General features: G+C 37.8%; 1 protein-coding gene across 1 annotated transcript; it reads left to right on the top strand.

Moving 5' to 3' along the window:
* The first annotated feature begins 1274 nt into the window (after positions 1-1274).
* GTF2H2 (general transcription factor IIH subunit 2) lies at positions 1275-13156 on the top strand. The gene is made up of 15 exons (XM_072860489.1): positions 1275-1597; positions 1686-1763; positions 2467-2503; positions 3123-3209; positions 4059-4109; positions 4582-4636; positions 5461-5566; positions 6644-6734; positions 6900-6987; positions 7545-7652; positions 8854-8917; positions 9797-9900; positions 11860-11962; positions 12266-12305; positions 12729-13156. The coding sequence occupies exons 1-15, from the start codon at positions 1542-1544 to the stop codon at positions 12846-12848; spliced, it is 1188 nt and encodes a 395-aa protein (XP_072716590.1). The 5' UTR covers positions 1275-1541; the 3' UTR covers positions 12849-13156.
* The last annotated feature ends 1522 nt before the right edge of the window (positions 13157-14678 follow it).

Genomic DNA, 14678 nt, shown 5'->3' on the forward strand with positions numbered 1-14678 from the left:
CAATGTTTCAAAATCTCTCTGCTGTAATCTGTAATGCCAAGAGCTGCTGGATATGAACTAGAGTCCTTCTTATATCTTTCTGGCCACCTTTAAAAATAAATTGTATGCTTGCAAAGGAGACAAACAGTAAATTTGAAGATATCTGAAAAATGGAATGTACACAACATTTAGTGAAAAACTACATTTCTTTTGGTCAGAGCAGAAATTCTCCATTTCTCCAAAAGAAACTCCATTTCTTTTGGTCACTCACTCAATAGAACACAAAGCATCCCAAACCACATTTTATATGCAATTGCCAGTTAACTGTTCACAGCTTTGTAGCGATAGTTTATTAAAAGAAATCCCGAAATAAAGCTATCACAGCAAAACAAGAGCCCAGCCTGAAAGGGGTGATTCTGAATACGGTGAGATTACTCTGCACTTTTGCAAATACTTGTATTACTCCACTACCCAGTTTGCTCCCGTAAGCACATTAAAATCACAGAAGATATACCTTAAACTTTGCAGCAATGAATGAATTCCAAGTTCTGTATTTTAGAACAGAGTTAAAGCAGTGCTTTTGCTACTGGAATACCAGGCAGTTACTTTCATTAAGTAACTGATGAGTGTAATTATGCATTAAAATTCAAAGCTACAGTATATGTAAACAATGGTCTTTTTCCAGGCTCCTGGATTCTTCTGTTAATTACTGAAATTACTTCAGCTAATTACAGAAATATCATGTAAACCCAGGTAGTGCCTTAATCCTGTCAACTGGTCCCTGAGAGGTGACCGACGGCCAGCTTGACCTGACAGAAACTTACCGCGGGCTCCGTGCCCACGCTAGTGATCTATCCACAACGCGTTTTCGCTAGGCTACCATCCTTTTAATAATTTAACTGGAGTATTATGATGTTGTGGTGAAAAAATATCCAGTATTTAATTGTAGCGGCAGCAGTATTTTCCTCAGTTTGAGATGCCGAAGGTCGCCCGTTCATAGGAGCCGCTAAGATGTCGGACAGCTTCGCTCCTGCTTCCCCCGAGGGTTCCTTTCCCGCCTGGCGCTGAGACTGGGGTGGGAAAGTGCAGCGTCAGAGCATTTTGAAGCTCGGGGCAAGGTAAAACCGGCATTACCGGTGACAGCTACCGGGGTTCGCTTCGCTCCCTCCTGCGAGGGGACGTCAGGCCCCGGCCTGCCGGCGAGTGCCGCCCCTCCTCTCCGGAACGATCGCTCCGCGGCCCGGGCGACGGCCGGGAGGTGTTGGCGGCGCACCGAGGCGGAAGAGGGCGGGTGCTGGTGTTTCCGGGTCGGCGCCGTGGGACGGCTGGGCCTGAGGGCAGGCGCGGGCAGAGCGCGGGTCCGGTTCCCCTCAGCCCACCCGGTCGCCGGCGGTCCGCCTGGGGCCGGTTCCTCCTCAAGCCCCTTCACCTCCCGTGCGGCACCGTAACGGGGCTTCCCTTCAGGCGGGAGTTGTGCATCCCAGGCCGGGGCCAGCGGCTTTCGCCGTAGTCAGGAGCGCGGCCGTCGTTGCTCTCTGCAGCGGCAGGGCGAAGCCGCGGGGATGGATGACGAACCCGAACGGACCAAGCGCTGGGAAGGAGGCTACGAAAGAACATGGTAGGCTTTCCTTTTCCTTCTTCACCATCTTGTTGGTGAAAAACGAGGAAAGTCTTCCTCTTGCTCAATAACGATCTGTTTTGCGTAGGGAAATTCTGAAAGAAGATGAATCCGGATCGCTGAAAGCGACCATCGAGGACATTCTTTTCAAGGCAAAGAGGAAAAGGTATTCTGTGTTGCCACGAGCCTGCTAATAATACTGGTTTGGTCAGTTATAAGGATCTAATCATTCTGAAACTGGGTCCTCTAGGTTGAGTAAGCATATCGGCACGCCTGCAGTATATTTTTGTGTCCTTACCCCTTCAGAGCTCTTGCCTGCTGCTTATTAATTGTGCCAGAAAAAATAGTAATTTTTTTTTTATCTTTAATCTTAAGACTGAATGTATACAGGCTAGATACCCCAGATGTGTGCTAGCTAAAGAGATGAGGTCTTGATCTGATGAAACACTGTGCAAAGCACTGCAATTGCAGTTTACACTGCTTAGAGAAACATTTTTTTAATATACAAATCATACTTCAAGCTGGGTTTTGGTACCATGGCACCAGATTTGTCTTTCAAATTGTCAGAAAAATTGCTAGATAAAATCTAGATTTGTTTTATTTCAGATTATGTTAAAATACTCAAATTTGGATAAAATTTTAAAGTTCCATTAAACCTGGTAGTAAGAAATAGTTTTTGTTTGTTTGTCTTCTGACAGGCATGAAATCTGTTTGTAATTGAATTGGCTTTTTTTCACTGTAAATAAGTGTCTGTGGTTTGTTAGCGCTTCATATTTGCCAGAAGTCTAGTATGGGATTTGTTCCAGACTTTTGTTTTAGGAACCATTAATTCATTTGCATCTTACTTAAATCCTTTTGCGTTTTATTAGACTCTATGAACACCATGGACAAGTTCGACTTGGAATGGTATGTTAATGTCTTAACCCTTGTCTGTCCTGAGTCCAAAACTACTTGAATAGAGGTAGTATGCCTAATCTGAAATACACGTTTGCTGATTTAATGTGCTTGAGACCAAAGCTTGCATTTTCCACCAAACTTTTTCTTTTTTTTTTTAACATTCTTTGTTCATTGGCAGTGTGGGATGTGAAGCATGATATTCAGAAGTGGAGGTTTGGCGTATTCACTGTATCAGGGTGTGTTTTGCAACAGCAGTCAGATCACACACACTTGCACTGTCGATTTTTCTTCATGTGAAAAATGGGCATCATTTAAATGAGTTGTAAATAATATTTAGACAATGCTGAGCTCTTCGGATGAAGAGGTGAAGGTGCAAACTATGCATATTTTGTAGCTTATCGTGAGAGGAAAAGAACAGTGTGTTTTTCAACATAGTCTTTTTTTTCATTTTGAAGGAAAAGTGGAAAAAATGCGTTACTTTTTCAGTTGCTGTTGATTGCATAGCACAGTATACTGAATTTACCCTGTTTGAGGGAGAAAGTAGTTGCTTTTTTAAGTAAATGGAATAATGAACAGTTCATTTAAATATCTGTTCTGTGAGTGATTATCACTTCTGGTGAAAATGCAGATGCGTCACCTTTACGTGGTTGTTGATGGATCAAGAACTATGGAGGACCAAGATTTAAAACCGAACAGACTTACTTGCACTTTGAAGGTATTTCTGTACTCAAAAGTTTTCTCTTATTAATCCACTGTTTCTCTGTAAACCAGTTCCATTTTGCATGTAAAAGAATGGCAGTCTCCTGTGACTAGATTACATGCATAGCCTCATCTCTCCTCTCACCCCTACTTTTTTTGCCTTGTTTCTGTTGCTAGTCTGTAATTTTCCTGTTTTTTTGAATAGTAAAGTCTGTGTGACATTAGTTTGCCTTGCACAAGTACTTCTGTACAGTAAAAACTTTGTAAGGACATATTATGGAAAGACACGTTATGAAAAGTATGTGGAAATTAACCTGAAGTGTTGCCCGTAATAAGGGATGAAAGAGGAACAAACATGCTTTCATTACACATCTAGAATTTTTTTTTCTTACAATTATGTTTTGATGAATTCTGGTTTGAATGGGTGCTAGACAGGGGTTGAATTGGATTGCTGCTTCAGACTGTGGAGGACTTGAACTGTACATCTTGTACTATGTGGTCTTCTCTAACAACACTAAGCACTGAAATCCTGGGTTTTGATGATTGTGTACGGAATTAGTGCTTTTTGGTGTATCATAAACCTCCATTTGAACCAACAGTAATCTAGAACTTTAACATATGAAGTGAATAAAATAAGAGGTGGCTAGTTTCTGAAATTAATGTTGCATTGGTAACATGGAAGGAGGGAGAAGGATGGAAGGACTAGGGTGAAAGGAGAATAGAAAGGAAGGGCTCATTCCCCCCTTTTTTTTCCCCAATTTTTTTTTTTTTTAAATGATACTGGATGTTTTGTAAGTACCACCTACTTAATGCATGTGGAATAAAACTCTATTTAGTTTTTAACAGTCTTCACTTTTCTTTGTAGTTATTGGAATATTTTGTTGAAGAGTACTTTGACCAAAATCCTATTAGTCAGGTATGTACAACCATGCAAGAAACAAGTAACTGAAAACTATTTTTAAAGTTAGTTTTAGTTTTAACACTATTTAGTAAAATGTTTTCAGTTGATGTGTTCCTTCCCACCCCTTCCTCATCAGTCTGGTGCAGTTCTTGTTTCTGCCTGAACTAATGAAAATAAGAACCCATCTGGTCCCTTCTTCCTGAACATAAATTCTAACACAGAAGACTTGATTATATTTTTTTCAGGCATTTAGAATTTTAGAAGATTTCTTTTTGTACCCTGGGGCAAAAGTACCGGAAATACAGGAAAGTATGTTAACTGATGCATAGGGTTGTGCTGCTGTTGTTACACTTACAAGAAAACTTGTATAGTTAAGTAATTCTGACCGTAAAGAAGTATTAGGCAAAATATAGCAAAAAATGTAAATCAACTTATTTTTAAACTTGCTAAGAAATGTTTTAACTTTTTTTTTTTTCCCCTTCTGCAGATTGGCTTAATTGTAACCAAGAGTAAAAGAGCTGAAAAAATGACGGAACTTTCAGGTAGGGAGGTAGTATATCTCTTTTTAAATTGGAGATGTTTTCACCTCTTGCATTGATGTTACACGTTCTACCTGGATGACACTGCTGAAAGTGAAGTAGTGTTAACATAATATTTTTAATTTAAAATAGACATTATTGCAAGTTATCTGAAACCAGAGTCTTTATTTTGATCTGTTTTGATCTAGAATTGTCATCATGTTCTTGTTCATGATCAAGTCTTATCCAGATTGCAACTAAAATATGTTTTGTTTCGCCTATAGTTAATTTCTCACCCTGTTTGTTAATTTTGTATCTCATGATGTCTGTGTGTTCTGTGAGATCTGACCAGATGTTAAGAAGCAAGGTTTCTTTGGTTCCTGCCTTCTGTCACTAGCAATCCGTGTGGCTTCAGAGATGTAGTCTTAAATTTTCCTCTTTATTCACCTGTAAAACAGGAGCAACTTTATTGAGGAATTTGAGGATCAATCAATCCTTGAACAGTACTTTGAGTGTAACGAAGGAAACTAAACTCTGTGCTGAAACAGTTTGTGAGACACTTTACACTCATGTTAAGCGCTTAATGATACGCAACAGTGATTTTATTCTTTTTGACTTCGTAAAATTTCGAACAATTGAGTGCCTGTAGAGCAAATGTCTTTGTTAATATATTGTTTTATTGTTTTCTATATTCTGATCAAGAGGTCAGTTTCTGAGGAGGAACAATAGAGGTACAAGTAGCGGTTTGAAAACTGTTGTTGTACAAGTACACTTCATTAAATATATAGTTTAAATATTTCAATTCTTTTAACTTGTTATTTCAGGTGAATTGTTTTTTTCACTTACAGGTAACTCAAAAAAGCACATAACTGCTCTGAAGAAAGCAGTGGATATGAACTGCAGTGGAGAGCCATCTCTGTATAATTCCCTAAATTTGGCCATGCAGACTTTAAAGTTAGTATATACCTGGAGTTTTTCTGTTTTCTTTGTTTTCCATAATCTGTATAATGCTGATTGTGAATTTTTGGAGGGGCAGAGACAGTATTTTTTACAAGCAGCATTTTCCATCATGCTGAGCTGAGTCTTTAAACAGCAGCTTTATGTCCTCCTACAATACAAACTGTTAAGAAGTTAAATATGCTAGTAGTGCAGAAGTTAATTTTCTGACACAAGATGCTTCTATTTAGAGATGTGCTGCTTATAAAAAGCAACAATATTTTAAAACAAAGTAGATTATTTTATGGTGTGTATGAATATGGTGATGAAAGACCCTGCAGTTATTTTTTACTAGAGGCCTAAGGTATGAGAGAGGGCAGAGTTAGGGGTTAGTAATGATAAGAGAACAGGAAGAGAAACAGCATTGAATCACAATAATATAGTGGGAGTTTTGGCATACTTTAGAAAGGTGAATTTTCAGGTAGAATAGATTTAAGAAACTTTTTTGCTATGTGAGGTACTGAGATGGGATAAACATTTGTGGAAGTCTGTTTTAACAAATAATTATAGCTAGAAACACTGACAGAACAAACCTAGTAGTCATAAATAAATAAATGTCATAAATGTCATAAAAAATTATTTGAATGACTAGTTGGAAGAGAGTTTTCCATTAAGAACTAAAAGACAGTAGTTAAAAGTAATGGATTTACACTGATTAGAGATTTAAACTGATTAGAGATTTTTATTAACTGATTAGAACATAAACTGATTAGAGATTTTTATTTTAAGAAGTCAGGAAGACTTACTGCAGTGTTGCTAGTTTGAAGGTGAATTTTACCTGTGAGAGTACAGGTAAGGTACAGGAATAACTTAAGCGTTAGAGCAAACAATCAGGTAACAACTACACAATCAAATACTGTATTTTAGATACTGGGAAGGTTTGGCTTTTGGAAGGTGAAAGGTTTTACCAGTCTTCTATAATTTGTAGGGGACGTCATATCATGTCTTCTGACTTTAGTACGTTAAAGTCCTTGGAAACTTTAGCATACAAGTAGCTTAGTGTACAGAAGTGAATTAACTATATACTTTCTTTAGGCACATGCCAGGACATACAAGCAGAGAGGTTTTGGTAGTCTTCAGCAGTCTGACAACATGTGATCCAGCCAACATCTATGATCTAATTAAGGTACAGAAGTGAAGTTTGACTACTACATTGAACATCCAAGCTATTAGACTAAAACCAGACAGTTGCAGTGTCATCAGCAGTTAATTTTCCTTTAAAACTTTGAAGGTTTTTACTGTTTTCTGTTCTGCATATGAATTTGAGTATGCTTTCTTTTTCCATTTGAAGTGTTTAAAAGCAGTTAAGATCAGAGTATCAGTCATCGGCCTAAGTGCTGAAGTTCGAGTTTGTACAGTACTTGCCCGAGAAACTGGTGGTATGTATCTGAAGTTCAGTCGTTATACTACTAATAGAAGTATAAAATCGAAGTGAAGTAAATAATTTGTCTGTCATATATTCATTAATGCATTTTGATATTTAAGGATGAATATTCTGTTGTGTTGGCAGAAAATTTAAGAGTTTCCCAAATCTACAAAATACACAGTATTTAGTGAAATTATCATCAGCTGGTAGCTGCATCTGTAGAGGGAAGAAATATATATATTTTAAAACCTAGTGTTCCACATATAAAGCTATGTGATGTGGAACTTAATGTAATATGTTAATATCAATTACTACAGTGGTAACTCTTACAATATCATTACTACAGTGTAACGTTGGAGAAAAAGCTGTGGGCCTTCACATCTAATTAAACATTCTGGTGTTATTAATTTAAAACTTGTCATTTTCAGTAGCATTAACAGGACTTTTTTAGGAACAGGGTTGGCTAAATTATTTTTTTTTTACTTAAGTTCTTTTCTGTCATTTGGAGAATACATTTCTATTCTTATCTACTCATAATCTGAGACTAAGGCATTTCTTTCTTCGTGACAGGAACATACCACGTTATTTTAGATGAAAGTCATTATAAGGAACTGCTGATGCATCATGTTAGTCCTCCACCTGCCAGTTCAAGTTCTGAGTGCTCCCTTATTCGAATGGGTAGGATATGGTTTTGTTAAAGTCCTAGCACAAGATTTGCGAATCTTGTCTTTTTCTTTCTTTGCACCTCCTGTGTTAAAGCCATACAAATAGTTAGAAGCATAATAAAGACATTGCACAATTGTTCTTTTTTTATTTTAACTTTTATTTTGCTAAATAGATATCCATTTTCTTGACATTGCTCCTGAGAAGTAATCAGCTTTTAAATAAAGTTAGAATTAAAACAAAAAGTCGGATTACTCAACTGCATTTGGAAACAATAAAGTGGAATGATACTGCTTGTACAGTAATGGGTATAAATGTAATACTTAGGAATGAAGGATGAAAAACTATTTTCTTTCTCCCTCTGTTTTTTTCCCTGCAGAAGGCAACTATTGTAAGCTTAACTGACTGTAAGGGCCATCTGTTTGGCCATGTAGTACATGTCTGTTAGGAGCACGGTTGTGGTGTTCTTTTCAACAAATGGATTAGGTACCTTTTCTCCTGATGTATTTCTCAATAAATTTAAGCCTGGAGTTAAACCAGAATAGGAACTCTAATGCCACGAATTAGAGCATTGATTTCTCACTTTCATCCACCCATTTTCACAGATAAGAATGTATGTATTTTTATGTGTAGATTTAAATACTGAAGAGATTTACTTGTTATAGGTGAAGCCTAAGCAGCACTTGGAAAAATTAACTGCCCACTTGACATGAGCTGTAAAAAAATAAGTGGTAGAAAGGATAGTATCTGTTACAGCCTCCGTAAAGTGCTATAGTCTCATCTGTTATATACTGCACTTGGAAGGTGCACTCGGTGTCTGCATATAAAAATATTTCCCCCTTAATTAGAAACCATTGTTCAAGTGAACATTCATGTAGTGCTCTTTTTGCTTTGCTACCATTGCACGTAATTTTCTTTTTAGCTGTTCTTCAAAAATGGGGTTCCAGTGAGCTTCTTTCAATATGAAGTCTATGAAAAGATCTTTTTCAGTTGGGGGAAGTACAATGAGGGATTTGTTGGTGGATGTAGGTAGAGACCTTTAGGAAGAATTTGATACCTAGTAAGAGTGTATTACTTCTCCTGTAATAACAAACAAACAATAAAAAGAGATAGGCCTTAATGTTTAGAATAATCTTTGAACTTCTCAATTGAAGTAAGAAACTGAAAGATTACTTGCATGTTTAAAATGGGTAATATGGGATGTTTTTCTCTTCAGGTTTTCCTCAGCATACTATTGCTTCTCTATCTGATCAAGATGCAAAGCCATCCTTTAGCATGGCGTAAGTAGAGTTGGTTAGAATTCAATGAGCTGATTAGAATTCAATAATAATTAATCATACTTAGAAACATCTGCTTGTCAGTGAAAATACTGCAAAATAACATGAAAAAAAAGTAAGCGATGTCTTGTGACTCCTCAGCAGAAATTTTATTTCCATTTGCACATCCAGTTTGTGGCCATAGTTACCTCTGTTGAATATGCTTTTTAAAATTTACATTTAAAATTTTTTGAAGGTAGTAAATGGCTTTTAGTTGTGTTGTGCAGTGGTTAGAACACAAGGGTGCTACAATGTATTAAAGTAATTACTACGAATTTTACTTGAATTTCTTGATTCAAGTGTTTTTATCACTATAAAGATAATGATGAGGATGAAGGGTATTATCTGGAATAAAGTATTTTTTATCTATTTACTAATGTGACTTTAAAGGGAAGTTTAAAATAGAGGCCTCATTTGCTTAGTGTACCAGTGCTCTTCTCAATGAAAGGAATCATAGTTTTCAGGGATGATAGGGCAGTCTGAATTTTCAGAAGGAAATAGTGTCTGCTGTTTGAAAGAATAAGTACTAACATGCATCTTAAAGTCAATACAGAATATTTGTGTGTGTGTAAGTGGAAGTACTAATGCTGTTATCTTTCATAACTTTATTTTTTAAAGATATATTGGCTCCTTTATGTGGGAAACTTTGGTCTTTGTTCTGTTTCTTTGGGAAAATGTAATTACTGATATCTCACCCTGTCAATTGCTTTCTGACATACACATGGAACTGTTGCATGGAAGCTACTAAAACTTTTTAAACTATTGTGAGAACTATGTAGTATTTGTAGTACATAGTATTATGGTGTTATCCCTGAGGTATTAAATTGTCTCTCTCTGCTCTAGGCAATTGGAAAACAACAGTGAGCCAGGTCTGACATTGGGTGGATATTTCTGTCCCCAGTGCAGAGCCAAATACTGTGAACTTCCTGTGGAATGCAAAATCTGTGGTGAGTAGCAAGAAGACATGAGCAGATGAGTTATGAGTTAGTGGTAAGAGAGTTAAGCAGTAGAAAAATTCAACTATACTTACGACTTAAAAGCCAGCTCTGTTTTAAGGAGCCTTCCTGTATCCTGGGATGTCAGCTTCGTGCAAGGGACTTTCAGGACTATACCTGTAACAGTAAAGCTGTATCATATTCCCTAGTATGTTATAAACTAAAAGCCTTAAAGCAAAGGGGGGAAGAAGGGTGATTCACATATGAATGGTAATAATTTCCTAAAGAATCCTGATTTAACAGAACGACCAATGTTTCAGACTCCTCAAGTGCAAGGCTATGAAGATAGAGTGCTTTGGAGTAAAAGGACAGAAGTACCCCCTCACCTCCTGAGTACGTGGATGAAAAGTTTCAAAGTTGAACCCAAGGGCAGGCTGCACAGTGACACATGAAAGGCTATAGAGTTGTAAATGGAAGCCCTTCAGTCTTGCAAATGTTAATGGCCTGTGCAACCAATAGTGTGCTCCCCCCCCCCCATGAGGGCGGGAGGGAGGATTAGCATTTTTTGTAGTATTAATATTGTGTGAGCGACAGCTGTCCTGTTAGCTTCTACAGGCGTATGACTAAAACATGTTAGGTATTATCAAGATGCTTGTATTTGGCAAGAGTATGAAATAATTCTAGGTTTGGGTCACCTTATCCTAGTTTTATGTCAAGATTTTCGTATTAGCATGAGTTTTGTTTCAGCAAGGTAATAGTGTAACTGGAGAAAATCCATTATCAGCAACAGATTCTCGACACCTGCAGCTGTCAGCAGGACAAGAGCTTGGAATTTTACTCTGCATGTGAGTGAGCAGTGAAGAAGTTTGTGCCAGCCCATGCCCCAGCTAACAGTAGCCCGTTGTCATGGTTTAACCCCAGCCGGCAACTAAGCCCCATAGAGCCACTCACTTGCCCCCCCCCCCCGCAGTGGGATGGGGGAGAGAATTGGAAGAGTAAAAGTGACAAAACTCGTGGGTTGAGATAAAGACAGTTTAATAGGGAAAGCAAAAGCCATGTGCGCACACCAAGCAAAGTAAGGAATTAATTCACTACTTCCCATCAGCAGCCATCTCCAGGAAAGCAGGGCTCCATCATGCATAACGGTTACTTGAGGAGACAGATGCCATAACTCCACATGTACTCCCCCTTCCACCTTGTTCCCCCAGCTTTATATGCTGTGCATGACATCATATGGTATGGAATAGCCCTTTGGTCAGTTGGGTCAGCTGTCCGAGCTGTGTCCCTTCCCAGCTTCTTGTGCACCCCCAACCTACTTGCTGGTGGGGTGGTGTGAGGAGCAGAAAAGGCCTTGACACTGTGTAAGCACTGCTCAGCAGTAACTAAAACATCCCTGTGTTATCAACACTTTTTTCAGCACAAATCCCATGTTAGCTACTATGAAGAAACTACTTCAACTACTGCTGATACTACTCTATCCCAGCCAAAACCAGCAGACCTGTGTTAGCCGAAACAAGGCTATGGTGTAGCTTTGGTGGTATTACAGCGGGCTGCAATAGAGCTTTGTAGTTGGGCACCATTTTAACTGGTGATGTGAAACAGCAGAACCATTGTTGCCAAGGAGGAGTTGTGCATTTAGATTTAATCAGAAGACTCTTCTATTGGTGCATTTTGGTTATGGCATGAGGACGAAAAACTAGCTAACTTTACAACTGTGCATTGCAAATGTCTTCTAAGGACTGAGTTAAACATTTTAATTAGAAATTTGGGCAATTTGCTTGTTCTTTAATTTATATCTGGATTTAATTCTGGAAATGTTTGGATTATGGAAGCTATCGAACAAATAATGTTATGGGTTTTAATTCTTAAAAGCTCTGAATCACTGAGTGATTACTTTTTCCTTTGTTTAGTACAGAAAAGCTTTTCAGTAAGTCCTCTCTTAAAATAATTTTGATGTCTCTTTATTTGCAGGTCTTACGTTAGTGTCTGCACCTCACCTGGCTCGGTCTTACCATCACTTATTTCCTTTGGATGCCTTTCAGGAAGTTCCCCTGGAAGAATATCAGGGGGAACGGTATGCAAATGATATTTGTGATAATGAGTGTACTTGTGGACTCTGTAATTTTTTTGTCACAGAAGTGAGACTAGCTGGCAGCAGCTTCTTTGCTGCTGGAGACACTGTTGAATGTTTGGGCATTTTTGGGCACCTCTGGCAGTAAGAAATACTTGTAGTTCCCATTAACAGTTATCCTGTGTGTTCAGTTGAATAGCTGAAATAATTGCCATAAATTGTTACTATGTATGAGATGTTTTTTAAACACCATTTTACACAATCTTGACTTTCTTTTTTAGTTAAGATGTACAATTTTGCTTTTAGGTATTGTCAAGGCTGCCAGGGAGAAATGAAAGATCAAAATGTAAGTATGTCGAACTGCATTGGAATTTGCATTGAGGGTGAGAGAAGTAGAGATGATCCTTTAGTATAGTCTTCTAAAGACCAGAAGAATACTTGTGGAAGTTTATCTCATGGTTAACTAGAGTTCTCTGTTATAGAGTCACTCTTTTTAGACTGCAAAGTCTATAAAAATGTGGGAAGGGATTTCCTGAAGAGTTGCATAAATAAGCTTCCTCTCTTAGCCATTTGGAAGCATCTACAGTGACTCAAGCTCAGACCTTTGGATATACTTGCTGTTAGAAACTTTAATTCAACTGGGTTTCTGTGGTGTTAGCAATATAGTCTATTTACACTGTCTTGATGACACAGTTTTTGCCATACTGTAGTGCTATGATGGTGATAATTATTTTCTAATTTGACTTTTTTTTATGGTTTTTCCACACAGGTTTACATATGTAAAGTGTGTCACAATGCATTTTGCGTGGAGTGCGATTTGTTTGTTCATGATTCTCTGCACTGCTGTCCTGGCTGTATTCACGAGCACCCTGCTCCCATATCTGTATGATGTCATCTCTTTTTAGAAATTGTCTATCTCTGTCATTCTTGCATAAATCTGTTTTGTTTATTCAGCCATAGTTTTCACTGAGGCACCTCAAAACAAGAAGGACCTAGATGATTACAGAAGGATGAACACTGGCTTGGGAGCAAACTTTAATTTTTACCTAATGTATTAATGAGTTTGTTACTGTTAATATATTTGAATTATCTGTATCTGATTTATTTTCTTTGTTCTTGTCTGAAGAGCTCTGGCTTTTTCTGAATGTTATTGTGAGTAACATGTATATTTGTAAATGTGAAAGTTATAAAACTGGTTTGTATGATAATGATTCATCTTTGTTTCGTTATTTGTTCAAAAAAGAAGCCTTGAAAATGTATTTCATATATCAGTTGTTATAAGCTCTTGGTTTTGGTGGATGGTGGAGTTCTATAGATCAAAACATTTTTTGGTAAGAATTTAACAAAGATGTTTTTGAGCAATTAGCTGGGGAACACTTCAAATCTTAATTCCAAGTATTGTGGCTATTCACCTTGGCCTTGAGTAAGGCAACTCAAATACAGCTGTTACAAATGTGCTGAAAACACGTTTTAGGTTTTAATGGTACAGCTCAAAACTAACTGAATTCTATTACTGCTGTGTCTGTAGTTGTGTGGTTTAAGTTTCACTTTCTTGTAGGAGTGTAAGGTTACTGAAAGGCAATGAATTTGCAAAAGCATAAGACCTGAGTTCATACAAGCTATTGTTTGATGGTTGCAGGCAGTGATGCGATTTTGATTCTGAGGCTAGAATGAATTGCCAGAACTGCAAGTCGTCTTCTTTCCTTCGCTAAACCCCCAGAGCAACAGACAGTGAAGTGGGAAGAGAAGGGGAAGCGTGTGTCCTTATGTGAACATTGAAGAATGGAAATTCAGACAAATGCAAGACATGCTGACATTTTACAGTGTCTGCTCAAAGTGTGATTGCAGTTTGAACTTGTGAGAACGTAACATGCTCCACTTCAGTAAGAGGAGGTTGTCATGGTACAATGTCTAAAGCAGTACGTCACATCTGGTTTTCTGAAGTCATCTTGTGACATTTGTAATACGTCAGCGGTTGAGTTTGTCTTGGATGTATCTGACTTAATTTTTAAAATTGTGAGCTTTGTTGTCAGATAAGGAACAGCAGTAGTCTAACCTAACCACTGAATCTTAAAAGTGCAAACAAACGAAAAAAGCAAACCCCTGTCTTAAGTTAGTTCCCTGTTTTTCATGCTCACCACATACAAATACATGTTACTTTTCACAGGCAGTTTTCATTTCAAGTCTTAAATATGCAAATTCTCAATTGTTAACATAGCTCCTGTGCTTTTTCTACTATTTATGCCTGCAGGCTGGCTAGAATGCAGTAATTCTGCTGTGTTGGCAGAAAAATGACTGGTTTGGCATCTGTGTTTCATTTTCTGCTGAGTCAAACAATCCCTGTAAACCCTTTGTGCTATCAGGTGATTGCAGTGCCTGTTACAGTAAGGGTATCCTAAAAACTTGCAGAAAAATAACATATTCATGGGTTTTGGTGTGGTCTAGTAGGCCATCCCAAGCCAGAGGAGTGCTCTAAGCATCTGGCTTTTAGATACTCTGATACTGGTGACAGCATCTTGATACAATGTTTTCTGATAATACTTTCATCTTCACAATCAGCATTTCCTAATGGAAAAAAAAGTTTTGTCAGAACACTTTAAATCTGTCCTAGCTTTTACTCTTGCTACATAGCAAAATAACATACTTGGAAGTAGAAGCTGTGGCCATGTACTCCATTATCTGCTTGTGGCCCAAGTAATAATTTGGCTTGTACTTTTCC

The sequence above is a fragment of the Ciconia boyciana genome, chromosome 4 (genome assembly GCF_034638445.1).
Source record: "Ciconia boyciana chromosome 4, ASM3463844v1, whole genome shotgun sequence".
Classification (NCBI taxonomy): domain Eukaryota; kingdom Metazoa; phylum Chordata; class Aves; order Ciconiiformes; family Ciconiidae; genus Ciconia; species Ciconia boyciana.